This window comes from Magallana gigas, chromosome 1 (genome assembly GCF_963853765.1).
Source record: "Magallana gigas chromosome 1, xbMagGiga1.1, whole genome shotgun sequence".
Classification (NCBI taxonomy): Eukaryota; Metazoa; Mollusca; class Bivalvia; order Ostreida; family Ostreidae; genus Magallana; species Magallana gigas.
Window position 1 is genome coordinate 39,631,821 of NC_088853.1, and position 27,528 is coordinate 39,659,348.

The 27,528-nt window shown below is 31.9% G+C and overlaps 3 protein-coding genes across 12 annotated transcripts in view; all 3 read right to left on the bottom strand.

The window, feature by feature from the left end:
* LOC105331963 (IgGFc-binding protein) overlaps nucleotides 1-8,118 on the bottom strand; it is a 53,068-nt gene extending 44,950 nt beyond the window's left edge. The window contains exons 1-8 of one of the 6 annotated variants that reach the window (XM_066067051.1): nucleotides 7,769-8,094; nucleotides 6,115-6,177; nucleotides 5,835-5,897; nucleotides 5,559-5,600; nucleotides 3,982-4,029; nucleotides 3,142-3,271; nucleotides 490-558; nucleotides 258-394 (exon numbers count right to left, since the gene is read on the bottom strand). In XM_066067051.1, the coding sequence (XP_065923123.1) occupies nucleotides 258-394; nucleotides 490-558; nucleotides 3,142-3,271; nucleotides 3,982-4,029; nucleotides 5,559-5,600; nucleotides 5,835-5,897; nucleotides 6,115-6,177; nucleotides 7,769-7,789 (573 nt within the window). In that variant the 5' untranslated portion in view covers nucleotides 7,790-8,094. Of the gene's footprint in view, nucleotides 1-257; nucleotides 395-489; nucleotides 559-3,141; nucleotides 3,272-3,981; nucleotides 4,030-5,558; nucleotides 5,601-5,834; nucleotides 5,898-6,114; nucleotides 6,178-7,768 lie in introns of those variants that run through there. The other 5 variants (XM_066067044.1, XM_066067029.1, XM_066067049.1 and 2 more) reach the window with 5 other exon arrangements.
* A 1,256-nt stretch (nucleotides 8,119-9,374) lies between these two features.
* On the bottom strand, nucleotides 9,375-14,840 carry LOC136269508 (IgGFc-binding protein-like). 5 transcript variants are annotated; one of them, XM_066067056.1, is made up of 8 exons: nucleotides 14,710-14,840; nucleotides 14,097-14,144; nucleotides 13,796-13,873; nucleotides 12,944-13,024; nucleotides 12,581-12,658; nucleotides 11,817-11,949; nucleotides 11,359-11,544; nucleotides 9,375-11,117 (listed from the first exon to the last, which is right to left on the bottom strand). In XM_066067056.1, exons 1-8 carry the CDS (start codon nucleotides 14,716-14,718, stop codon nucleotides 9,898-9,900), a joined length of 1,833 nt encoding a protein of 610 aa, XP_065923128.1. In that variant the 5' UTR covers nucleotides 14,719-14,840; the 3' UTR covers nucleotides 9,375-9,897. The 5 variants fall into 5 exon arrangements, with proteins under 5 accessions (XP_065923128.1, XP_065923139.1, XP_065923132.1 ...); XM_066067067.1 differs by lacking the exon at nucleotides 13,796-13,873; XM_066067060.1 differs by lacking the exon at nucleotides 12,581-12,658.
* Nucleotides 14,841-18,495: 3,655 nt separating this feature from the next.
* Nucleotides 18,496-27,524, bottom strand: LOC105327044 (tenascin-R). The gene is made up of 12 exons (XM_066066942.1): nucleotides 27,418-27,524; nucleotides 25,833-25,886; nucleotides 24,998-25,057; nucleotides 24,665-24,739; nucleotides 23,609-23,722; nucleotides 23,244-23,306; nucleotides 22,937-23,099; nucleotides 20,666-21,724; nucleotides 20,272-20,408; nucleotides 20,031-20,127; nucleotides 19,650-19,820; nucleotides 18,496-19,385 (listed from the first exon to the last, which is right to left on the bottom strand). The coding sequence occupies exons 1-12, from the start codon at nucleotides 27,424-27,426 to the stop codon at nucleotides 19,123-19,125; spliced, it is 2,265 nt and encodes a 754-aa protein (XP_065923014.1). The 5' UTR covers nucleotides 27,427-27,524; the 3' UTR covers nucleotides 18,496-19,122.
* Between the last annotated feature and the right edge of the window lie 4 nt (nucleotides 27,525-27,528).

Sequence of the window (27,528 nt, forward strand, 5' to 3'; positions counted from 1 at the left end):
TGGCTAATTATTATAATGCTGGTTTAACAATAAGTCTTTGATTCCATGCGTGAATCTAGGAAAAAATCTGGGGTGGGGACCTGGCGGTTTTTCTTTCGTTTTGTTGGGGGGGGGGGGGTGCTAGGGGTGAAGTGGGTTGGCATATTTTTTTCATTCTATTTTTTATAATGTCATGTAAGGAAATTTGAATTTCACAATGGGGGTTGGGGGTTAGAACCCCCAGACTCCCCTTTAGATCCGCGCATGGGTTTTAATACCGTCCATCCTCCAGCGTCTGTCGTCATATCACAGTACACGACGACTGGCGTCTCTGTAAGTGGGTCGGGGTATACAGTGTACAGCCCATCACTATCGTTTCCAAATAGCTTAAGATCCTTGCAGTCACTGAAGATTTCTGTAAAACGCACAATCCCTTTTTTACTAGTTTTTTGTGTCTTATTAAAATGTTATAATGATTCCATATCCTATTCTATCATAAATGAATCGTACCGGTTCCGTTAATTCTTCTTAGATAGCTTCGGTTAAGGCTCAATGTATTTCCGATATCGTTGGGAGGATCTGAAATCGAAGACACAAAAGTTATGGATACTGTGATTTTGATAGGATGAGTATTTGTATCACATATATATTCCCTTTTCGCAAATAAATAAAACATTGAAAATACGTCTCATTTGTTTTATTAAGAAAAAAAACTCTAATTTTAACTCGCAAGTTATTTCTTATATCAGTGCTACTACTCAATTTATAAAACACTCATTACGCACATCCTTCTACTATTGGGTATAACCTTAAGGTACTTTACTACATCAATACTTATACTTTTTTAGAGACTACGGCACAAAATGGCGATTTAAATGTTTTTGCTCAATTGTTTGTATCAAATGGTTTGGTTAAATCACAGGCACCTGAATTTTTATCAATCAGTCGCTTAATAAGTCATATATCGAAAAATTCTACCCCTACTATATATAAATACACAAGGTGTGCAACGCCATTTTGACCCCCTCGTCGATTCAGGCTTCGATTTGCCACATAAATCAGATATGCCTACCGGTTTGCGTGTAACATTGAGTTCAAATATGATATTTCTCACTATACGTTTCGTCCTTATGTTTAAATCCAACGCATTGATAATGCTATCAACTAAAATTCACGCAGACTTTGAATTTCGTCCCGAGGCTCGATAGCCATCAGCTGACGTCACGAAATTTCAACTCCGCGCTGAATGATCTAACACATAAACTTTTTAAAACGTATGTTAAGTAAAATGAGGATAACAAACAACACAGTGTTTTGGTTTCTTTAGTGCCTCTGATCTTAGTTTGTCAATGAAATAAATTTATAATTATTGTTTTGAAAATTTTATGTATTAAATCATTCAGCGCGGAGTTGAAATTTCGTGACGTCAGCTGATGGCTATCGAGCCTCGGGACGAAATTCAAAGTCTGCGTGAATTTTAGTTGATAGCATTATCAATGCGTTGGATTTAAACATAAGGACGAAACGTATAGTGAGAAATATCATATTTGAACTCAATGTTACACGCAAACCGGTAGGCATATCTGATTTATGTGGCAAATCGAAGCCTGAATCGACGAGGGGGTCAAAATGGCGTTGCACACCTTGTGTATTTATATATAGTAGGGGTAGAATTTTTCGATATATGACTTATTTAGCGACTGATTGATAAAAATTCAGGTGCCTGTGGTTAAATATTGTCATAGCTGAGTGGTTAAAAGATCAGGCTTGTGAACTGAAGGTCTGAAGTTTGAATCCTGGGGCAGATGTCTACATTTTCTAAATCAAATCTTTGAAAATATGATTATTTATGCAAGAATGCACTTTTTTGCCTTTTTAACTCAAATATGTCTTACCCATCATGCTACATATATCTACCACAATCAAGTAATGTTCTACTGATTTTAAAACTATTTTCAGGTATAGTAAGCCACCTAAGAGAAAAGCGAGTTTTTCTGAGTACAGAGCTTCGAAGTATGAAGCACTAAATCTAACTTTAAAGAGCTTCCCTCATTAGGTATTGGGTAACCATTTTGGGTCACCTCTAGTCTGAAAATTCTGCATCACATATTAATTCTAGTAGTATATTTATATTTTAACAATGTTTAATAAACTATTTTGAATAAAATTGTTTTTAAGAAATTACATTTTTACAGATTTTAGTAAGGGGCCATATTTTGAGGCGGAATGTTTTGAGGAAGAAAATGAACAATTTTCATAACTCACTAGTTTTAGAGTACTATTACTTTAGCTTCCTTTTTGTCAGCGAAGACCAAACTTCTAAATAGTTTGTGTATTATGATATGTTCATAATGTTCTAAAAACATATTTAAACAATATTTTGATATTTCTATCGATATATATTGGCATATTTAGCTTATATTTCATAGAAGTTAGGAAAAAAATAACTCCAATTTTGGCCTAAAATTAGCTTATTTCAAACTATATCTTAATGTTTTAGATGTGCACACTAGTTGTGTTACTTTTAAATAAGGCATTAAATGTATGTCTATTCGTATGCAGAGTTTTGGAAAGATTACATAACTATATATTTTTTTTATTTCCGTTTTAATTTGATTGCTGCAAAATTTTGTAACATCTGTTGTTGCGTTCATTATGTACTGGACTTTGAAGCCACCAGTGAAGCAAGAATTTTTAAACTTTGACTAAGATTTTACTCTTATAGTTTCTAAATATGTTCATTTTCATACGGTATTAAAATCATAACTAAATAATAGTTTAAACTATAATCATTTGTTTGATTATTTTAAATTATCACTTTCTATGTCAAATTTTAGCAAAAAATTCTGGAAAATTATCATTTCTGTTTCTATATTTCCAAAAAAATGGCATGTGACATGGGTCACAAATAAAATACATGAACATAATAGGTCCCCAAATGGCAATATTTTTATCCAAGTGGTTTTTGACATTACTTTTATTTTAGGTGCTAACCTCCTTTATCTCACTGTTAATACAGAACTTTTGGTTGATGAGGCATACATGTAATTAATAAATCGTTCTTTTACACAATATGGCATTGTGAAGACCAAGCCGTCAATGCGTTGGACATGTAAACAATATCGTATGTACATTTCTGACACATAGTTTTTGAAATCTTACCTTGTCCTTGAAGGTACAGGAGAGCAATAGTTGCAACAGTAGTTAATATAACAACGAACAAAACTGACAGGATCACAATAAAACATTGACGTTTGGAGTTTTTAGTATGTTCTTGGTTACTGGAGTTTCTCTATAAAAATCAACATTGAGATTGTTTTAATTTTTTGGCCGCGTATCATCTGTGGAATCATTTAAATTCATGGGGGGGGGGGCAGTTTCGTAGATTGTGGGATTTTGAATATTCATGACGATATAATTTCGTGAATGCGTCGGATTTGAATTTCAGTAAGTCATTTTCGTGGAGGAAGTAAACACATGGGGGATGGTTACCCACAAATACCAAGAAAATTGAGCCACTACGAATTTTAGTGATTCCAGAGTATTTTGCGTTATTGGTACATGTTAAATATGACTTCGGATAAATCACGTTTATTGTTTAATACACATGTACATGTTTGAGAATTTAAAAAAGAAACATTTAGCAGTATGCTCATTGAAATTACCATCAATGTGTTTCAGTAGAATCTATTCTTTATCAGTTATTTCATATTCTAAAGATATTACTTATACAAATTGAAATTTACGGACATTAAAATAGACAGTATTATTATTTGTTTTGCCTCGGATTAGAGATTAAAAAATCTCGCTTTTTTTCGGACAGATATACTAAGTGAAAACTATGATTTTATAAAATTGGCTTTTGCGATTTTATATTTTGCAACTTGATGCTAAACAGTTGAATCGCAGATTTAGGTACTCGCGTAAAATAAGGAATCTAAAATATCTTAGAATTTGATTTTTTAAAATATAAAATATTCTGTGAAAATAATAAACCAATACCCTAACAGGATTATCATCTCTAATTCTAGGAAGTTCCCCGTTTCGGCCCTGCAACACAAAAGTTTTGTTTATAAAAACAAGAAGAAATATGTTATATGGTTTCTTTAATGTTTGTTTATACATATTTTCGTTGATTAAGAGATAATCAAAATTTAAACAATATGTGAATTTGCTATAAGCGATCACATCAAAACAGTATGCTACCGGATCATTGATTCTCAATGAACAACTCAACAGCAGCAAAATACATATATATTGGTATATAACGAATATTAATGGAACCATTGTATCGTTAATTTAGGTGCCTAGTATTATTTTAAAATTGCTTTAGTTATCCTTTGATTTGTTGTGTCAAATAATCTTGCAAATAAAAATTATTCTTACATTGATGAATATGCAAAACAGGATAATATAAATAAACATGTTCATGTATTTGTTAGAGCTGAATATCATGCATAAAGAGACACTGTCGCCCAGGCCAGATACCGGTATATAAACCCTTTTGTTTCGTTACACCGATTGCACACCTGAAACTTGTGGCCGACGTGTAGTATTCTTTTCGTGATCTTTGGACTTTATGCATTCATTTCTTATATGTGCATATTCTGTTTGTAAGTAATGCATTGGGCTGTTTATTGGATGTAAGCATTCTTCTGGCTTGACAAAAGTGCGTGGAATTTGGTAATTTAATTGCGACCGTGTAACACGGAGAGGCAAGATGTACGTTCGTACAGATGATATCTCTTCAGCGATGTATTTTTTATTAAGAAATCTGCAGCTTATATAGGGGCTGTTAGTTATAAAAGAGAAATATGGCGGACAGTGCCCATTTACGAGCGGTGTTTGTCTTTAAAGAACCAGAGAGTCAAAATTGATATTTGGTTGAATCGATCGAAAGATTAAAAGAGTTACATGTAATGTAGACTCAATTTAAAGCAAAACACCGCTCGGAAATAGGCACAACCGTCACACAGATATATGATCCCTTTTGACACAGATATATGATCCCTTTTGATTTCGTTACACCCGAAACTTGTAGTAGACGTCTTATATTCACTTTGTGATCTGTGGTATTTCTCTCATTTTTATGTGCATTCTCTGTTTGTTTATAATGCATTAACCTGTTTATTTGATGCAATTAGTCCCCTGGCTGTACAGAAGTGCGTATAATTTGATATTTTCATCGCGACAGAGTAACAATAAGCACTTCCACACTTATTTACAAGATCATTTACGGCGGGTGATTTCTATTTTTTATGACAATACGTCACAGAATGGCGATTTTAACGCACTGTTTAACAGTTTATATCGCCAAAGTTTTGTGTCTATTTCTATGCCGCAATGGGTGTCGCTACTATGTACCATAATGTAAAGTCCCGAGTTGATTTCCCAAAAAATTGAATTTAATTTTTTTTTTTTCATTTGCATCCAGGTCTGTTAAGGACATATAAGTCCCATTGTCCTGATTGTCAATTTATATATACATTTCCAGTAATAAAAAACCCAGTGATTTGTCATTCTGGATCAATGAACTATAAACAGAATCTTCATTAATGTTAATCAAGTGTAATCCTTACCGATGTTGGTGTAATGAATCCAATCTGTCTGTCATAAAAGCCCTGCATTTAAAAAAGAAACACAAAATATACATTTAATTAAATTAACAATTTAGCATTAACCTACAGGTTTTCTTGTACAAATCTCATTTTTTTCACATAAATATTGTTTATAAAACAGTAAAATTTAGTGATTAATTGCAAAGTATTTACTATGAACAAGGATCAAATTCAAAACCAAAGTTAATTTCATACATAGGATAGCGTTTCTTCTATTTCAATTAGCTCAATACTTACCTCTGAAATGTTATCATACGTAGTTGAAGTTGAATTTGAAATGACCGTGTATATCCCTATGCTCTGCAAAAGGAAACATTTTTTTTCTATATTCTAACGACGCTTGGTATTCTTAAAAAAAAAACAACTCGTAACCAACACATTGGCTTCATCAACTTTATGTGATTATTTGAAATTAAAGTTTAAAAAATTCTTTGCAAGCGAGTCTTAGCTACAATATATTAAAAACCGGTATAAAATGCATTTTTTAATGTTAATCACTATTAACTAAATAACATACCTGTTCTGAATTAATTGAACTGCTGATAGTTGAAAACCGTGCGTATCCGGAACCTCCCGAACTCTGAACATAATTGATAAAACAATCAGCAACTGATTAAATATTTTAAAAGTGTTTATTTCCGCCTTGGGGAAATTTACCCCAGTTACATGAACGCAGTAATCTTAAAAGCGCGTAAAATCCCCCCATGTGTATGATAAAAAAAATTAAAACTTAAGAATAGTAAATCCTGAAACCGCGTATTTAACAATCACGCGTATTGATTGCCCTAGAAAATGGGTACTTAAGGATGACGTTTACTCAGAATGAAAAAAAAATCCACTGATGATAATGAAAAACCATCTATTGTGTGTTATAGACCTTTGCTTGTATTGTTATTTTTCACTTTCAGAAAAGTAGGTCAATGACCTACTTTTTGAGTTAATGGCCATTGAATATTTATTGAAAAATCAAGAAAAATCCCATAAAATTTTACACTACAATTGAGATTTTCTTAATTATGAAAATATTACAAATAATTAAACACTTTAAAAAATAAGATACAGTTTACGAATGGTAGTGGCACTAAATGAGTACACAACATTAAGATTTCAGCATCAATTTTTAAAAATAATTCAGTCCGAATTTCCTCTATCAGTTTTCAAATCCCTATCCATTTTTGTTTCAATTTTACAAAAAATTGAATGATGATAATACAAAAACATTTATGATATTGAACTACTTATATTGACCTTATTCTGTTGGCATAAAATTTATATGAGGTCAATGATCAAAATTTTGAGATATGATGTCTTTTATCGTTTTTAAGCATTTTTCAATATTATCATTATTCGTGCCATAAGATTATTCTAATGAATAAGTGAGGTAAAACCAACGGAAAATATGCAAAATTATGTAGACTTAAATATAAAATCCTAACTTTTAATATTAGACTACTGCCAAAAAACTTTTAGCAGAAAACAAAATCTGCAAAATTTAGTCAGAATTTCCTCTGTTTGGCTAAAAGTCAATTTTTGCTTGAGCATAATTCCATAATAAAGTAAAACTATTGAATGTTTTGTCAATAATAATTCATTTCATAAATACTTTTTGTGTTTAGAACAAATTTTACTCATTACATTGAACTTTTTAACAATCGGAATTTGAGAACTCAAACCCTGAGTAAATAACACCCTTAACCACCTGCATAATTAACCACTTTTACAGTATATCTGGCATGAATGAATAAAAAAAAACAGATGGCACATTACGTTTTTGCTCTATGATGTATATTTAATACCACTTATGTTAGGGAGAAAAGCCCTTGATCTCTTACATCCTAATAACATCACACTCACTTTGTTGTAGTGAATATTAAAAAAAAAAGGAAGTTCTAGAAAAAAAACAAAAAACAAACAAACAAACAAAACACCCCCCCCCTCCAAAGAACAAAAAAAAAACCAAAACAACAAAATGAAAATTCATATTCTCGATGACTTTACAAAAAATCTAAAATCTTAGATGACTGAGTCAGGCCTTCAAAACAAATTAAAATCACCATACAATACATTATTTTTCTTTCTAATACTAGTCCCTACATAAAACTAAACAGATACGACTTACGTCAGACTTATACAGATACAATCTACCTCAGACGTACACAGATACGACTTACCTCAGACCTATCGGAATACATTTTTTAGACTGACTATCCCAAACAGTGATTTGACGTGTTGATTCGCAATGATTTTTTCAGCTACTTTATTTGGAATTTTCTATTTATGAGTCCTAGTTTGGTGATCATTGTATTAAATTCTCTTCCTGATCGTTGTCATAATTTTAACTATCCATCCATAAACATCATCCTTTGTCAAGTATGCACCTTTAAATTTCGACAGAGCAGCTTATTGCATAATGTGAAAACAGCAGTACACCCCTTGCTTTAAGTATGTCATATGAAACTGGTGTAATGAATGCTGGGTTTTTTAAATATTACACACACTTATCCAATTTTCATAATAAACTAAAAGACCCAATGAATAATTGTGAAACAAATGACCTGAAATCATGAAAATGCTTACTCATATGACAGGAAAAACCAGAATAAATAAATGGAAATGCCTTTCCTTTAAACTGACTGTCATTAAAATGTGTTGGATATCAGATAAATGTGTATGGATAATAAACAGACAAATAAAGAGAAAAAGGTACAATCTCTGACCAATTTTTGGCAGTATATATGAAGCAATGTGCATTGGTTGCTATTTCTAATAAACGTTTAATAAATATTTATATGTGGAGTCAAACATAAAGTAAGCGAACTGTGTATCTTTATGCAAATAATTTAAAAGGAATGAAAAAGTATTGTGCACTGTTATTTTCTTCCTGTTTATGTTAAACATTCAGAGTTAAAGGGATGCCGTAACGTATGTGTAAAATAGGGTGCATAGATAAATGTAAATACAAGGGCTAATAAAAATGCATTTTATTTCGGTAGCGTAGTGTAAACGTAAAACATTTCGCTGTGAATTCTATTTAGCGCATTTTGCGGAATGTGGCTTCCGCTAAATCAAGTACATCGCTATATGCCATTCATAGATGCACAAGAATAGTTAAAATTCAGGAATACGCTAATTCATATCAACACCAACTTGTTCAAAAACTAATTTTCGCCAAATATCTTACACGCCAAATATAATACGTTTACAGTAATCAGTATACAGTTATTTCATGCATATCTTTTACAAAGTTATGCTATGCTATGGTATGCGATCTTAATGATATGCTATGAGATTTGTATGCTATGCTATGAGAAATTGAAATAAAGGGCTTCATGATATGGTATGGTATGCTATGCTATGGTATGCTATGAGATTTGAACAAAAACGCCTCCATACACCGAAGAGTTCCACACATTTCGAAGTAATATAATAAGAAGCCAAAGTTTACCACAAATCTATTATGTAAACATTTATTTTTGCAAATAAAAGTATTTAAAACCGAGTTAAAAGAATGTTGTATGCTATGCTATGGTATGCTATGGTATGATATGACGAATGCGATTCTATGAGATTGTATGCTATGGTATGAGATTCCAATGCTATGCTATGAGAGTTCAATGCTATGCTATGAGATTTCAATGCTATGCTATGCTATCGTGTATGTTGTAAAAGATATGCTTGAACCGACTGTAATGGAAATGCAAAAGGCAAAGAACAAAATATAAATTATATCTTACTTTTTAAGATGTATCAAATATTAACACATTGACTCACATTAAAAACGTTTTGTGTTATTTTTTTTACACAACGATTGCACGTTCACATTTAAAATGATAAACGACGAATTAAAGTCTGATTAATAAGGTCCATAAATGTTATATTAAAAAAAATCATAGATCATATATGTCAGAAAATAGACTTTGCAATATATGTGTGCACTTAAAATTGTATGACAAACACCATCGATATTTTAATAACTTTAAAATGTACATATATTTATATTCTACAAATATCCAAATAATGCGTAAATACAACTTCTTTCTCTTCCTCTCTCTCTATCTTTCTCTCTTTTCTCTCTCGTTTAATAAGTTAATGTTAAACATTTATACTCAATTACTAATTCTGATATTTCATTATATCTTTAGGAACACCCATATTAACAACTTTTGTAATTTACACAAATACACTGCTGATGTTCATGTTCGTAAAATCATATTTTTAACTGTTTTCTACATTTAGCACGAAACACCAGTTTAGAATATGTTGTAAATTAGAGAATTTTACTCTCAAGAATGAACCAACATCACAATACAGAATTACCAGAAAAAGCAAAGGATTGGAAAAATTTCATGCCAGCACATATTAGTCCAAAATTCTCGTTCTTCGTTGTTGTGGCCGTAATTTCACCTGCAAACACACGTATTATCATTACCTTGAAAGGAATACTATAATAGAGGGTTTCCTTATATAAAATGTTGCTTGTTGCTACAGTATTGCCGTTTAGAAGCAGTACACTGTCGCTTTGTTCCATAATAACTGTAATATAGCTGTAATCATATCCAAAAGGAACTATTATTTTGTAGTAATTTTGGTACTGATGAAATCCTGGAACAATAACCATCGAAGGATCGCCAATGTATCTTATTGAGGAAGATAAACCGAAACTTGCTACCAAAATACGTTCGTTCGATTGAATATAACACACTCCGTTGCTTGAAATATCAATATCAAAGTATTCCATACGCTTATACGACTTGTTAAAGGTCTTATTTGTGCAATTGTAGAATATTGTTGATTTATCGATGGCTATGACTCGTATTTTGGTATTGCTGTACAGATGGGGGGGAACAACATATACTGCATCAATTCTGGATGTCGGTGGCAATTGTTCAATTAGGTGATCACAAAACCCTTGCCCATTTAATTTGTTGCAATCATTTCCAGAGAAGACGGCAATAGGTGAAGATGACTGAACGACGGTTCCCGTCAAGTCCACAGTATGTTGAATCTGGTATGTTTCATAACGGTTGAGTTTGATCCTAAAAGTTTCCCCACTCCGATATATTTTACCGTCAATTTGTAATGTCTCATTCATTCGGAAGGTTATCCATACCATTGTGTTTTCATCAATTGAAGCAATCGCAAATTGACTGAAGTATTTCACCGGATTTGTCGAGACAATGACATATTTAATTGAAAATTTATGTATCGGGATATGAGTTGTCATCCCGACTGATGAATAGACATCAGCCTGACTTACAACCATAGCATTTTGAGAAGTTTCAATTAATATACATTTCGTTTCTATCTTAAAGCTTTCTAACTCCATTGAACTTGGAATGAAAAATTGCTCAAAAGAGGATATATTTGCTGTTTCGTCGATCTCACTTTTGAGAGAACTATTTAGACGTCCCGATGTTGTAATGTTTACATGTATTCCATTGACTGATGTGACGTAAATGGATTTCTTCGTATTCAGTATGTTTTTCATGAACAACACAACAAAACGTGTTCCCCAGCTTCCTATAAGCAAACAATTGAAGATAAATTTTATTCAAATTAATGATCATTTTATACGTGTATGCTGGGAAAAAATTGCCGCCGTGATGATAATTTGCTATTTGTAGCAAATGCCTTAACTTGATATTTGTTTTAAAATACAGTTTAAACATATTTGCAATAAGCAAAAGTTACAAAGTAGTTCATTCCTCTGCGTTTTAAGGTATGTTTTAATGAACTATTGTCACTTGTAACCAATACAAACCGGCTAAATGATCTGCGGAAGGTTTGGTAGTATTATGATACATGTATGGGGAAGATGTGGTTGATGGATACTCTGGCAAGGGTTTGGTATGAAGATGGTAAGTGGAAGATGTGGAAGTTGAATACCCTGGGAAAGGTTTGGTGGGTGATAACTGAATATCATCTGAAGAAGTATCTTCCTTGTCATCTTAAAATTAAAAACATTGTACGCATATTTAGATTCAATTTGAATTAACATTTTAATGTACATGCATACGTGTATAACCCCAAAAAACGGCTATACTTTTGGCTATTTCAAGGTATGTGGTATTATTGATATTGATTTAAATATGATATATTCATGAAATAATTTGCAGCTCATTCTTTTTTGTAAATACATCATACAACAATAATTAATTACGAAACCGCTTTATACATCTAAATGAAAATTAATCAATATATAAAAGTCTTAAAGTTTACCTTTATGCTTGAAATGTTTTTGATAAGCCACTTCGATTGCAGCAATGGAAGCCAAAAATATAATAACAATCACAATCATGTAATATTTAAATTTTCTATTTGCTTCTCTTGTTCCTTCTTGGATAGACTGATCCTGGAAAAAAAAGAATCTAGAAAGAATGACGATATTTTGATAACATGCAAAAATGCAAACAGGATAGTGTGTAGGTATTTTTTTATAGTTTACATTCAAATTTCAAGTTGCCCTTTGTTCTGAGAATGTTGATTGTTTGCACATTTTTATATGAGCGTGTAAAAGTTATTTTGGAAACAAAAGCTTTGTAATGCTTTAACGATCTTATTTACGGATAGGTGAATTTAGTCTAGTCACGCGGTGCACTTAGAATCGAAAAAACAAAAAAAACATACATGTACCCCTGCGTGTATAGTAAAAACATTTATGGCAAAGGACCGTATTCGCTATGTGAGATGTGTCGCGCACCTTAAAATAGATAGTTTCGAACATCAAATTTTCCATATTACGTCACAGACAATAAAACTAAAAAAAAAACCGCTTATTATGGCGTAGATTGACCTTGTACGTCGTCAATTCACACTATATATAGTGCAAATAGTGCCTGAAGTATTTACATTTAACATGATGAAAAATGCTTGTCAGCATCATTTCATATATATCTTATGTTTCTTCAACTCTTAGCCAGATAGATGATACCGTTAGTTCTTATCCTCTCCATTTGTCATATTACTATCATCATATCACTTACTCTTTGCTGCACAAGCGACGTTGTGTTTCGTCGTACCGTGGGAGTGGAAGGTTGTCTTCCATATAGAAAACCATATCCCTAAAATATGAACTGATATGTTATTGTTCTTTATTTTCTTTTCAGTGTAATAACAACGCGTGAACATCTTGATTTTTACATACAGCGCCATAAGAAGTCGATGCAAGGTTGCAAATCGTTTCATGAATATATTTTTCAATGACCAATCTTTTGAGTGAACATCTAACTGCTTATAGAATTGGTTTTGGGTATACATTATAAAAATCAAAGAAACCAGGTAGAAATATCGGGGTAGATTCTAGCCATCCACATGTGTATTGGTCAAAGCAAAAGCAGTTGACTTACTCTTTGGTGAGTATGCGACGTTCTAGTCCCTTGGTCTATGTGCAGAAGTGCAAACTGTCTTCTATATAAGGAATCATATGCCTATAAAAACAGATTTTCAATCAATTACTGTTCTTAACATGTTAAATATACCTTTCCTTTCTAACCGTTTTTGAAATGAACTTTTTGTTCGTTTTACTCTTTTCTGAATTGTCTAATACAAAGAAATATAAATAAATATATTAAAATCTACATCTTTTTTCCAGCTATCATCGGAATGCACTGGTTTTACTTGTATACCATTGTCTTTGAAGTCAAAACATTATAGTTAAACAAATAAAAACTGATGTAAACTAAATTTATTATGTAAAATGCATTTTGTAATACACAGCATCTGTTTGTGTGTGTTTTGTAAAAAAAACCATTTGTTATAACGTACAAATTAACGTATTCAAATAGTATATCTGTCTTTTGGAGACAACACATGTTAGTTTTCCTATGCAATGCCTAATTATTCTCTAATAAAAAATAAGAGCATCACGACATTAGGAGATGCACGGACTATTTATAATGTTTTGTCGATTTATGCACCCATTGTACAATTTTACTGTACAAAACACCCTCTTAATTAACAGAACTAAATTAAAGAAAAAGAAAACCCACCAAACATTCGTATTGCAAAATGTTTTATGTATAAATTTTTAATGATGTGCAATGACTTAAGTGAACTCATCTAACTGCTTATAATGAGAATATTACGTTATATCTTATAATAATCACAGCCATATATATAATTTGAAAAGGGGAAAAAACTCGAAATTTCACTGGAAAGATTGTAGCCATTCAAAAATATATTGATTCCATTTGACTTACTCTTTGGTGTGTATTAGATGGTGTGTCAGCTTGTTCTCGGGAAGATGCTGATTGTCTTTCGAATAAGGTATCATATGCCTTCAAGATAGATGTGAAAATCAATGAAGCTACTCTGAATAGCTAGTTATAGCTATTTAGCTTATTGAAGCTATATAGCTAAATATGGAGATTGTACTGGACCTGTCTAATAGGTTAATGATAGTACTATAAAAAAAATTGAAACTTTATTTTTTTTTTTTTTTTAACTTTCAAATCTACTTCTCGCAAGGATTAAAGAATGGTTCAATTCTTCTAAACTTACCGGCGGTTGTGACTCGTCCAGTCTACCGGATAGATCAGAAAAATATATCTGTTTGAAAGAAAAACAAGAAAAATGTAAATATTACCAACATATCTTTAGATTTAAGGTATTGGAAGACCAGTAAATTAAATCAAACTGTAGTAAAAAATGAGAGAATAAATGCAAGATCTAGCTAATTCTGCTTAGAGTCAATGCAACTTAGTTGTTGAGTTCCAGTGTACCAACTTGCATTAAATTTGGCGATCGTTAAAATGAAACAATTAAACTTTAAAAGTTATATTTCAACTGTTAGAATGTTTAGCAGTATTTAAAGCATCAGACGAGTGTATTCTTAGTGTTTGTTTCTCTCTTTTTTTTTGTATAATTAGTTTATTTGACCAATTAAACAGGTTTTTATCAGAAACAACCATTTCATAATCAATATTTAAAATCAATGAAGTGGTAAACATTACATGTACGAGTCATGCAATGCAAAAAAGCCAATGAAATCAAACATTACATGTAACAATACATGTATTAAGGGTGTAAGAATTGTCCTCAAACGAATAATATACGTAAACAGCAAACAAAATTTTAATTAAAATGTTTTTAATCTGGAAAAAAAAAATCTTACCCCAGCCATTTCACAAGGTTATTATGTTGGAATACACTGCTGAATCCTTGTTTATTTTAACTGCGAAGTTTCTTGTGTGCACACACGTTAAAAGTCGGTCATGCTTTAAATTCGTATTTTCTTCTTCCTTGTTATTTCTGCGTTTAAAACTCATATTTAAAGAGACGACAGATTTTGTTTGGGTTGTGCTTCATTTAACCCCCCCCCCCCCTATTTTTGCTACGAAGCGTGATATTGGCAGTTGTTTGCTATATTCGATGTTGAGCCCTTTTCAATGGCAATATCTTGTTATCGTTTTTATATTTTTGGAAAGCAACGTCCAAGATGTGCGTGTAGAACCATAAATCATTTACATGTCTGGCATTCGTTATGGTAGTCCTAAATCATACTAGTACATGTATGTGCAAAAGCGAAAAGTACTTAATAAGTTCCTTTAGCTCCAATATGTAGCTCATATTTCGTTTGCTATTTTTTTTCAACTTAGATTTATCTTTAGCCGGAATATTTAACACGAAACGTATGTAAAACGCATAATCGTTTACTATTTTCTGAGTAATAAAGGTTTATATGCATTATTTTTTCTGACAATTTGCTTTATTTAAATAGAAAATATTTTCATATACACTGTAATTGCTTTGAATACCCAACAATAAATGAACCTTTTCATATAGTTGAAATAATGGTGCAAATCAATCAAATGACTTTGGCTATCACGACCTTTTCAGAAAATACATCATTGTTCGTATAGGGACAATCTGCGGCTTTTGAGAACAATATCGTAAATGAGTTTGTGTGTTACATCAGCGTATTGCTTTACTTAAAGTATCTTCTATTTCGTCGAAATAACGATAAAAAACGGCCTTTCGTCTTATTTATTCCGAAAGATAGCTTTATGTTCCTCAAAGGATGAATTTTTGCCTTTCATCGGATTTGAGTTAATACCGATATTTTGCTAAAATTAATCAAATGCAAAGGACTGCCGTTTTGTCTCATTGTCTGCCCTTGATTGTTACAAAACTTAAAGCTGAACACCGCCACCCCTGCGAATGTGTTCGGAATGTTTTCTTTATCGTTGCTAAGTATGTAAAAAATCCAGAGGTGCTCGAATGAAAGTTCACGAGACTTCACCGAGATTTGTACAGTTCCTGTGAAATTTCGAGCGGACGTATAAGTGTTCGGATAATATTCTCAAAATACGTAAGTACTGGTCGTTTTTCATATCGTATCCTACTTTGGTGTTTGTTAAAACATGAAACTCTTTTAATATGTTTGTTTTATTTCACCATTTAGCGGTTTTTATATTAAACGATAATAAACAGAACAGAGTTATCGTTAGTGTTCAACCACGTGTTGAGTGGTTGAAAATATAAACAATGCGTGGCTTAATAAAATCATATCCATGTTTGATGCTTGTGGTGTGCAATACCATGTTTTAAAAAAAATAATGGATGTCTGTTTTGCATAAAAACTTAGTATATCGAGTCATTTTCAAGGAACATTCTGCATAAAATAGTATAGTCTGTTTCACTATTGATGCTATTACTAGGTCAGGCGCGGATCGAAAACTAATCCTCAGGGGGGATCTCTACTTAGCATGTTAATTGTTGCAACAGCAGACAAAAACTATTTTTTGTATATTTACATTTATTTCTAGAACACATTTTATCCACCTATCAATGAAGATAAAGTTTAAAATCAAACCTTTAGATTTAATAATTGACTACAATCTGAGTAACTAGATTCTATGAACTAGACTATAAACACGAGGCACGATTTTTACTGCGAAACTGAAAGGGTCAAATAAAACCACGTGGTCTAAAATTTAAATAACAATAACATTCGCAGGGGTGACCGCTCGTAAATAGGAACCGTCACACAGGTACCTGGTATATAAACCCTTCGATTTCGTTACACCCGATTGCACATCTGAAACTCGTGGCCGACGTGTAGTGTTCCTTTCGTTGTCTTTGGATTTTTATGCATGTAATTGTTATTTATGTGCACATTATGTCTGTAAATAATGCAATGACCAGTTCATTTGATGTTAGTACTCTCCTGGTTTGAAAAAAGTGCGTAAAACTTGACAATTTCATCGCGACCGAGTAACATGGCGAGGCAAGATCTAGTCCACACAGGTGAGACCTCTACAGCGATATACTTTGAACTGTTAAGAGGTCGATGGCTTATATAGGGGTGTAGGAAGAGCGGTGCTGAAAGAGAAATATGGCGGACAGTGCCTATTTACGAGCGGTGTTCAGCTTTAAGGATAATCAATATATAAGTATTGCTATACCGATCGAGCTAAAGTTATAAATAAGCAACAAGTGATATGTAACATGTCCATTATTTTTATCTTACAACACATTTATACTTTTGTCAATATCTTTTTTCGACGAAAAATGCTAAAAAGCTGTGATTCACATTGTTATCATCTACTGATGAAAAATATCGACATTATTTTGAACTTGTAACTCAATAATAATACCGTGTGTTTGCGACAATTAATAAGTCGCAGAAAATAAATCAGCTTTTTTTTTTATACCACGCTTCGTTCTTATACGTGTACAAGATTCATCCCACTTTGATTTTATATCAAACAGTTAAGTGAATGTAGAAGGATCTGTAATCAGTTTTTTTAGACGCTAAAACCGGGATCGGAGGACAAGCGCCAGAAACGTTGCATTGCTTATTCAAAAAATCATTTACAAATTAATTAAGTTGGACAGGTTCCTTTTATAAACCTGTCGTCATTTACCTGAGCTACTGGGACAACGGTTCATGATCTACTGATCTCCTATTGATTGCATCGCTAAAAAAGTATCGCTGATGTTGTATAAATCGTGTAAAGTATTTTATGAATGCACGGTTATTTACAAGGTGAATATTGTAATTCAAGGGTAGCTAAATCATCAGAGTAAAAACGCATCCACACAATTTTTATCAAAAGGTTTATTAACAAGAAGTGGGTCATTTTAGTTCTATGCGACTAACGTGCACTTTTCATACAAAGAACTTAGTTACTTTGAAAAATATGCACATTTAGATGAATATACATTAACTTTTCCGCAAAATATGTTTGGTGTCGATATGAAACCATTATATTTGTATGTGTAAGCTGCATAAAAACTCTAAATATCGGATTTTTTAAAACACGTTACTTATATGGGTTTACAACATTTAAAAATACTGTTTTGGTGCACATTACAGTGCGTATCTTATTACTTTAACATTGTTAAATTGCACTCTCGCGTCGTTGCGTGTGGAATTCAGTCATCGTTTCTTGTTATTGTAATCTAGATATATGCAAAAAGCCGAAAAAAGAGTATGCTTTATTCATTCATTTAAGGTGGTGATGGGTGTTTCAAAATCAGATTTAATAACAGAGCATTAAAAAAAAACAGAACATTTTTATAGACGTATTTTTTACGCATTGATAATCATTGGGTTTTTTTTTATTGGGAGAGGGGGAAGGGTCGTTATAAATGATATCTGGACCAAACCACAAGATAACTTCTATCTTCTGATTTGGTGACACTTTACAACTCTTTACAGCAATTTTCATACGAATAAAAAAAATTATTGTGTAAAAATTAAAAGGAAATAATGACTTTAAAATTTGGAAAATTAAACATTTATTTCTACAAATTTAAATACGATCCTATGTTACAAATTTAGAACTTTCGAGATGACAAGATGATAGTCAGTGTGATCATTTTCTTCTTAAAATTTAAACTAACAATAATTAATGTAAATGTAAAACAACTCGTAATTTTTTTTCTATCTGATGTAAAAATCATATGACAAACACAAATAAATTGTCATAAGAAAATCACATATGATGCGATTTGTTAAAATGAATTATCTTTTTTTTGACCAAAAAAACTGTTGTAAATACATAATTGCACATTCGATAAATTTAAAAATTATGATCTCTGGCACACAACTTACCAAATGCTTAAAACGTTGTAATACATGTAAACTGTGTTTGGTCATCTTTTACACAAAAAATTATAACGTTGTTTTATTTTGCACAATTCACCGGAACAACTATACACATGTACATTCACGTCAGAGCTCTGTCCATGTTGTCCGTCACCTGTACAATGTCATAATATTTGATCATAAATATTTATACATAATCGTGATGATATTAGCATAAATTGCATATTTAATGGGATTATTAAAGTCCAACTACTTATAAGTACAAAAGTCATGTTGCCCATTTGCGCTTTCTGATTATTATTCTAGACGTTATTGCTTGTTAAGAATCAAATAAATTTGGGGAAAAATAATACGTGTTTGTTAGCGATATTATATTCACTTCCATACATGTTACACCAAAACATGACGACCATTCTTTTATTTATTGTCTGTAAACATACATAAACCTTTAAACACAATTCGACGGCATAATCAAACACGTCGAACCATCATGAATGACGTCTTAACTCCACTAAAGCTGTTAGTCAGCGAATACCAGAAGTTACAATTCTGACTGACTATACAACTTCCGTTTCCGTAACGTCCATTCAGGTTTGCCCACGTACAGATGTTATGCCACCAGGCTCCTTGACGTACGACGGTGCAACTGGCGGGAGCAAAATCGTTATCTATATCGGAGGTGCTAAATTTGTAGCCATTTGTATTGGTAGTTCCATGACTTTCAATGGAATCTCCTATTAAATATTGATTTAAAAATTATTTAATATAAATTAAAAAACTGCACATATCGTATCTATTTAAATTCAAATACATGCATCATTTAAGCTGACATCTGCATGTGATTTGTTGAGTTTTGATTGTTAAACTATCTCTTTTTTTTATTTTACCAATAGTAATTATATTGATAATATACATGTAATAAAAACAGTTGTTATTTTTTTTTTCAATTCTTTTCGTATATAGATAGCTAACAAGATAAATACTTGTTTGTAAATAACCTGCGTTTCCTCGATATGACCCAACTTTTAATCTCATTCTGTATCCATCTGATTCGTCAGCTACAGTGAAATTGTTGTATTTTGCATAGGCCCATCCGTCAGTGAATTTTTCGAGACGTACGTAAAAATCTGAATTTCCCCATGAAGTCAGTTGGTGAAGATGATCGTTCCCTGAATAGACATTAAAAATGGACATACATCTTTAGAGCTTACGATTAAACATCCGTTGTTTTTTTACCCCCCCCCCCCCCCCCCCACTCCTCGAAAAAACCCCACAAAAAAAGAACACTAACAAATACACCAACAGAGCCAACAAAATTACAAAAAAATATTAATCATTCTCACATTTGATATTAATAACAACTCTAGAATATATCATACCTATCCAGTACTCTCCATCTGGCTCTCCAAATCCATTTTTGTAATCGTCCCAAGGAAGATAAAAATCAACAGATCCATCTCTTCTGTGTTGAAACACCTAGAAAATCACATCACTGTATACTATTACAAAGTGTTACAATTCTATGTCATACACTAAGGATACTTTTAAATTTCTATATTCAACGAATAGATTAATGTTTTGGTTGATGATAGTTCTTAAAGTTAAAGAAGAAAACCATACCGTCCATCCACCACCGTCCGTCCTCATATCACAGTAAACTCTGACTGGCGATTGTATCGAGAGATATGGATATATTGTGTACACTCCATTGTTTCTGTAGCCATTTATGTTAAGCTCTTGACAGTCCCTTAACGTACCTATAACACATCATATATTGAGATTTCATGTAGGCGTATATTTTTGAAATTAAAACTATGTACACGTTAGAATGAAAGAGAAAAACAAAAAAAAAACATATTATACATCGCGATTACTTTGCAAAAAAAAAAATGTTACTTAACGAGTAAACTCTTATAGACTAGAATAATCATCAAAATGTATTTTTCTAAGATTTGAAGAGAATGAAAATTTATCTTTTATTTAACCTAGATGCAATAACCACATGTCACCAGACCTGTTGATGAAATAGTAAATGCTGGATGAGTCGTTTGTATAACTGTTGTAGTTGCTTGGCTTGGTGTTGTTGAAGTCTCCGTGGTGGGGATAGTTGTTACTGGATTTGTAGTTTGTATAACTGTTGTGGTAGCTTGGCTTGGTGTTGTTGAAGTCTCCGTGGTGGGGATAGTTGTTACTGGATTTGTAGTTTGTATAACTGTTGTAGTAGCTGCGCTTGGTGTTGTTGAAGTCTCCTTGGTGGGGATAGTTGTTACTGGATTTGTAGTTTGTATAACTGTTGTAGTAGCTGCGCTTGGTGTTGTTGAAGTCTCCATGGTGGGGATAGTTGTTACTGGATTTGTAGTTTGTATAACTGTTGTGGTATCTGCGCTTGGTGTTGTTGAAGTCTCCGTGGTTGGGATAGTTGTTACTGGATTTGTAGTTTGTATAACTGTTGTAGTAGCTGCGCTTGGTGTTGTTGAAAGCTCCGTGGTGGGGATAGTTGTTACTGGATTTGTAGTTTGTATAACTGTTGTAGTAGCTGCGCTTGGTGTTGTTGAAGTCTCCGTGGTGGGGATAGTTGTTACTGGATTTGTAGTTTGTATAACTGTTGTAGTAGCTGCGCTTGGTGTTGTTGAAGTCTCCGTGGTGGGGATAGTTGTTACTGGATTTGTAGTTTGTATAACTGTTGTTGTAGCTGTGCTTGGTGTTGTTGAAGTCTCCGTGGTGGGGATAGTAGTTACCGGATTTGCCGTCTGTATAATTCTTGTTGTTAATGGGCTTGGTGTTGTTGAAAGCTCCGTAGTGGGGACAGTTGTTACTGGATTTGTAGTTTGTATAACTGTTGTGGTAGTTAAGTTCAGTGTTGTTGTAATAACCGTGGTGGGGATAACAGTTGTTGTTGCGGTTGATGTATTAACAGCTTCTGTTTTGGAAAGTGTTGCAGGCGCCATCGTGTCAGAGATAGGCGTACTTTGGGTAAGTGATGTTGTAGTAACGGACGATGATACAGATGATGCCATAGTAGTCATGATGGTAGAAGTGTAAAATGACGTTGTTGGCATCGTCGATTTGTTTTCTTAAAGAAAAAAAGCATTTATTGATTAAAATTATCACATAATCACATAATCAACTTACCTTCAGCAGTATCCTGCTGTTGACCATAAGCGTTGCATTTGTCCAGTGAAATTAGATAAATACATACGTGAGTTTTTTGCATGCTATTTACCTACAACCAATGGACAAAAAACAACAACAAAAAAACCAAAGATATCAAATAATGTTCCATGTTTGTGAACCAATTTTTAGGATTTAATGACACCTTGTTTGTTTAGTTATTTCTGACAATCGTATGCGTTTCGATTTAATTTTTATAAACATACGATAGTTGTCCAAAAGTTCGTGGACAATGGCGTTTTTATCATTTTAAATGGGTTGATATAAACATATTGTTTATCTTAATCTTTGTCATAAAATGTCAAATCAAATTTAAGAGGTTGCGTCATTTTCATACGTCATTTGAAGCTATTTTCAAACTAGCAGATGACTTTTAAAAGATATAACGGCGAAAACATGTCTTTAAAAACGCCTGAAAAAGCGACGTAAGCTGACTGCACGGAACAGCGTGCCGTCATAAAATTGTTTTGACTGAGGTAAAATACCGATAAAAACAAAACAAACGATGAAGGTAACAGGAATAATATCGAAACAGTTCAGGTTTTCTTATCTGCAAGTGGCACAAGCGATAATTTGATGGAGTATGCGATTCACCCTCTGGCCAAACGGTGAATGCGGCATATTACTCTCATGTAAACTCAGGACTACGGCGTTATAGAAACGTCGTTATAACACAGCGTCAGACTGGGCTGTGCGGCCGGCATAGGAAATGTATATATAAATATAACTCCAATACAAAAATGTACATTGCTCTGATATTTATAGATATATATTATTATACTCAATATTAGAATATTTTAATACTTTCCTGATAATGACGCCATTATTTTGAATAAAATAACGTGTCCACGAAATTTTTGCACAACCCTCGTATATACGTTGTTTTAAACAACAATTGATTAACAAGTTTCACATTTGACATTTTGTTTTACTGCTAGTGTTCTAGTGATCAGTTAAAACAAATATCGTTAAAATCTTTTTAAAAAATAATGCTTTTTAATGAATATAATTTGATATTCTCCTAATCTGCCCATCATCTTCACTCATTTATCCAGGATTATATGACAATATTGCATAAAAAAAAACCCATTCTGAATTGATGTTCGAGTTTTACCTTGTTCCTTGAAGTGGAAAACTATGAACATTGCCATGCCGCTTGCTATCAATATTGTCAAAAGCAACACCACCCCAACAATACAAGGCCGTTTGCTTATGTTAGAGTGTTGTTCATTGCTGCTTAGAACTGTGTTGTCCACTTCAAGAGTCTGGTAAGTATTCTGTTAGATTTAAAATGATTTTGGTCTTTGTGATAACCGTAAAAATTTTCTTCAAATGGTTTAAAGATAAATAAGAATGTAAAGCTCAATACACCAAAAATCACTAAAAATTCAAGAAAATGGTTTACAGGAAGAAAACTATACCTGTTTTTCATTGTGTACATGGGTGTGTTCCACACTGATTTCATGTAGATATTGTGTTCCGTTCTTAAAAGTAATTGATTTTTTTAAGTTGTAATACTATATGAAAAAAACTGCAAATTTTCGCCGACAAATATGTTTAATACAGTCTTTTTTAAGTCATGCTTAAGCAAAACTGGTTAATGATGCATAGCTATTTCATTAAAACATGATTATGTTACAAAGTTAAAACGTTAAGAACATTTTTAACGATATCGCGTTCGTATTGTAAATCTCAGTCAAGCAGTATATAATAACACCGTACAACAAAAACAAAGTGCAAATTTGTAATTGAGTCGGTATAGAGAGTTTAATCCAGTGCCACTTACTTTAAAGAGTTCGGGTACAAAATTATTTGGTTGTTTTGGTGGTTGTAACTGGCTGAATGGACGAACAACTTGTATAGGTTTTTCATATTGCAAGGAATCCTTTAGGTTATAATCCTGTAAAAAGAAACACTCCCAGGAATTTAAAAAAAAATGTATGATGAGACGAATCACAAATAACTATAACTATTCCTCTCACGCGTAAAATCAGATGTGATATTGCTTTTACGAAAATAAGTTTGTTTTAGTTATATGCGCTTGTTTTATTGTTATGCGTCAAAATATATGCATGTATCTGTGCTCTTTATAAGTATTGTCTGATATTAAGATTGGTTAAAGTCATTCGTCATACAAATATTGTCGAAATAAAAGGCCCTTTAAATTCACAACGCTTTGTTGTCTCAATCGTTAAATATGTGTGTACAAGGGGGAAGTTTCACTTTGACCCTCTTGCAAACTCTCATCTTCTGACCTTATATATTTAAATGCCTTCGATACTTGTCGTTTTCCATAAGTTGAACAATGGACTTTATTGAGACAAATAAAACACTGTCTTTGTGTTAATCTGTTAAAATTGCCCTATTCAAGCTAGACAGATACGCATATGCTACTTGGTTTATTGTTAAAATAGTGCAATACTTGTATGAGCTTTTGTGGACAGCTAATATGTACGGCATAAAATACTGCGACATGCTACATTTTTAAAATGCAGTAAAAATCTTGTTTGATTCTGCTCAATGCACATGCTAATTTATTTTAACTAATCAGTAATACAGTTGAACAAGACAAATTACTGCGTACCATATCATAAATTTAATATATTTTAAATGAAATCATAAGTAAAAAGGAACGAATAAATCTCAGCAATGGTATAGATTGGAATCAATTTACAATATCAAACTTATTTACTCCGTATGACAGAATAATTCATAAATTCGTATATGATCTTAACAAAACGTTAAGTCTTCTAACTAATGAGCAACGATTCTAATAGTAGTTAATGAACTGTATGTTGTTTCGTTGATAAAAAAAAATGAAGAGAAGTTTCAGTTAAATTACCTGAACATCCGAAGGTGTCGTATATTCATTATGCGAATTTTTCAGCTCAACATAATCTTGCCCATCAAAGTGTTGCTTAAACAAAGTAATACAGTTAAATTATTTTATATGGTTCTTTGTAATTGAATTAAAGAGATCATAACATTTCAAGCAAACCTTAAATGCTGTGTAAAAATAAAAATCAAATGCTTTGGAATGGTAATTACTTTATATCCTGCAGATATTTTTTTCCAAAGAGATTAATGCAAAAACATTTTCTTTAATAAAGTAGATCACGACAACAGAGTGTTTTTTGTGTTATGAATACATTAATTAACATGCATATATACTTACATCCGGTATCCTATCATAAGTAGAGTCTGATAGATCTACATAATCTGGATGCCGCTCATACTAGAAAAAAAAAATATTCTTTGCAGAAATGCAACTCAGTAATAAGATTGCAAAGCCTAAACTATTTTATCGCATGTTTATTTCTCAAATGTTTTTTGTTCCCTGATTCTTTATAAGAAAAAAAAAATTATCGTCAACTATCAAATAAAACATTCCAAACCGTTTTCTGTGCTAAACATGCTCCACAAATAATGACTTCGATAATCAAATATCATGACAGAAAGAAAGTACGATTTCGTACACATCTTGTATATTTAAAAAAAATAGTTTTGTTTTTTGGGACTTTTAATCGCTGTGATTTTCAGTTATAAGGTTTATCCTCAACACATTATTTATGACCTGTTGAATGAAAGCTTTATCCTCACAGACTCACAGACATATATTTTGTTTTATCCAATGTAAAAGTGAAGAATATACAGCGGAATCTTTAGAATTCGTGGTGACTCAATTTTAGTGGTGTTCGTGGGTAGCCCTTATCAACGAATTTACATTCTCGACGAAAAACAAAAAATTGAAAGACTTAATTATCTGACTAAACTGAAAACCGACGCATCCACGAAATTACATCCCCACGAATAAGCAAAATATTCACGAAAACTGGCCTCCACGAATTCAAATGAATCTACAGTACACTGTCGTAGATACAAACAATTTCCTTACCATTGCTTGATAAAATCATTAATACTATTGTTCGAATCTACATTGAACTAATTATTTCATTAAATGATACACTTATACAAGAATCTAATACGTTTAAGAATTTTTTTATACTAACCTCATTTGTTTCCTCTACAGCTTCAACTTTTTCATAACTCGAATCTCTTGAAATCTAAACAAAGCAATTTAAACGTAAATAATTACTGATTTTAATCTATTTTTTGTGTCGTATATTGTGATTTAAGTCATTCAAATAAATGCACGAATTTTTTTGAAAAGATGAAATTAGATATACTTCTGTGTTGCATATCTATCATATCAATTGCCAGGTTTTTTTGAAAGAATTTTTAGTAAGATGCATTTAGAGAAATAAAATGGGAAATTTATGATTTAAAATGATTTAATCTCTATTTATAGAAAAAAAACCCCAAAATTTACCGACATTTAGAAATGACTTCAACGCCACTTGAAGGTTAGATATATAAATAGCTTTAAATGTGTCAACTTTTTTTTTAAATTCTCGTAAACAATATATTCGATTTTAATGTTTACAATGCTTTAGTGATGATTTTTTGATAGGCAACGAAAATTTTAGCGTCATTCGTTGATTTATAAGAGATTTACAGAAAATAGAAAAATAAAATTTGACCAGAGTCAATTATTATTAACAGAAAAAGGGATGACAACGCGTAGCAAGTAGCATGCAAATATATAGATATCGAATCTTCTCGATTAATCTTTAAGATTTTAAATAAAATGCTGGGCACTTTTCATGCTATATAATGTTTCGTAAAAGAGTTTGAAATCATTTTCAGAGGAATGTTTAATGGCATCCGTGGGAGTTGTCGGAAACAAAAGCTCTGCAAATGATTTTTATCACCTATTGCTTAGCTTCTACATTATCTGATATACAATCAGGTGTGAACTACTAAACTTTTGAATCATGTTTATTATATCTACTGGTAAGAATTAACCTATATCAACCTATGCATACTTAATCTGCAAAAGTACTAGACTTCTTTTATCATTCATTTTCTGATTAACTGATAACTATTTTTTTTATTCCACTTAAATGTAAATTAGATACATATGTATGTACATGTATATATATTAGCATTGTTGACGATATAAACATATAGTCTTTGACGTTAATGATGCATCCAAAAGTCATTAACATTGTATACAATAAATAAAAATAACATCATAAACAGTTAAAACGAAAATTGACTTACTTTCTTAGCTTGTCTTAAACCGGGTAAAACAAGTGGAAAAGTTTGATCTTATTTCGTGTTTTTTTCCTCTTATATCTAAATGCGAATTTTAAAGAAAATTCCTTCGACTTAAGAAGAACTAGGACAACATTATCAATCCGAAAGAAAAAATAGTCGTTTGTTATGTTATTTTAGAACTCATGTCTATAAACATATTCGACTCAATTCTGACCAAGAAAAATGCGATATGCATGCGATATGCATGCAATTTTTAGATCATGATACAAAACTGATTGGGATATTTTTTTCAATTTCACAACATGCCGACTTTGTTGATATTTCAACGATACTTAAATAAGAAACACCCATGTAAAAAAGAAAAAAAAAACGAAGAGACAAATGATAATCATATAAAAAATAATTCATCAACATATAACGAATAAATGCTTCAACGTGTTAATCTTGCCTTATTAGTTTAAATTTGTTACATACCTCAGACATATTTGTTACATTAAAACACAACAAACATTTCTCCGCCTGTTTAAATGCCTTCAAACGAAGCTAAACTAAAAAGGTTGTTTTTTGAAAGTTTTTTTTTGAATA

What these genes read in the sequence shown, in the direction of transcription:
- LOC136269508 (XM_066067056.1), bottom strand. An exon ending in CATCTAATACACACCAAAGA is followed by an intron (nt 13,025 to 13,795) that starts GTAAGTCAAATG and finishes CTGTTTTTATAG; the next exon opens with GCATATGATTCCTTATATAG. An exon ending in CGTCGCATACTCACCAAAGA is followed by an intron (nt 12,659 to 12,943) that starts GTAAGTCAACTG and finishes TTCATATTTTAG; the next exon opens with GGATATGGTTTTCTATATGG.
- LOC105327044 (XM_066066942.1), bottom strand. An exon ending in CGACACCTTCGGATGTTCAG is followed by an intron (nt 23,723 to 24,664) that starts GTAATTTAACTG and finishes TTCTTTTTACAG; the next exon opens with GATTATAACCTAAAGGATTC. An exon ending in ATTTACTATTTCATCAACAG is followed by an intron (nt 20,409 to 20,665) that starts GTCTGGTGACAT and finishes GATGTGTTATAG; the next exon opens with GTACGTTAAGGGACTGTCAA.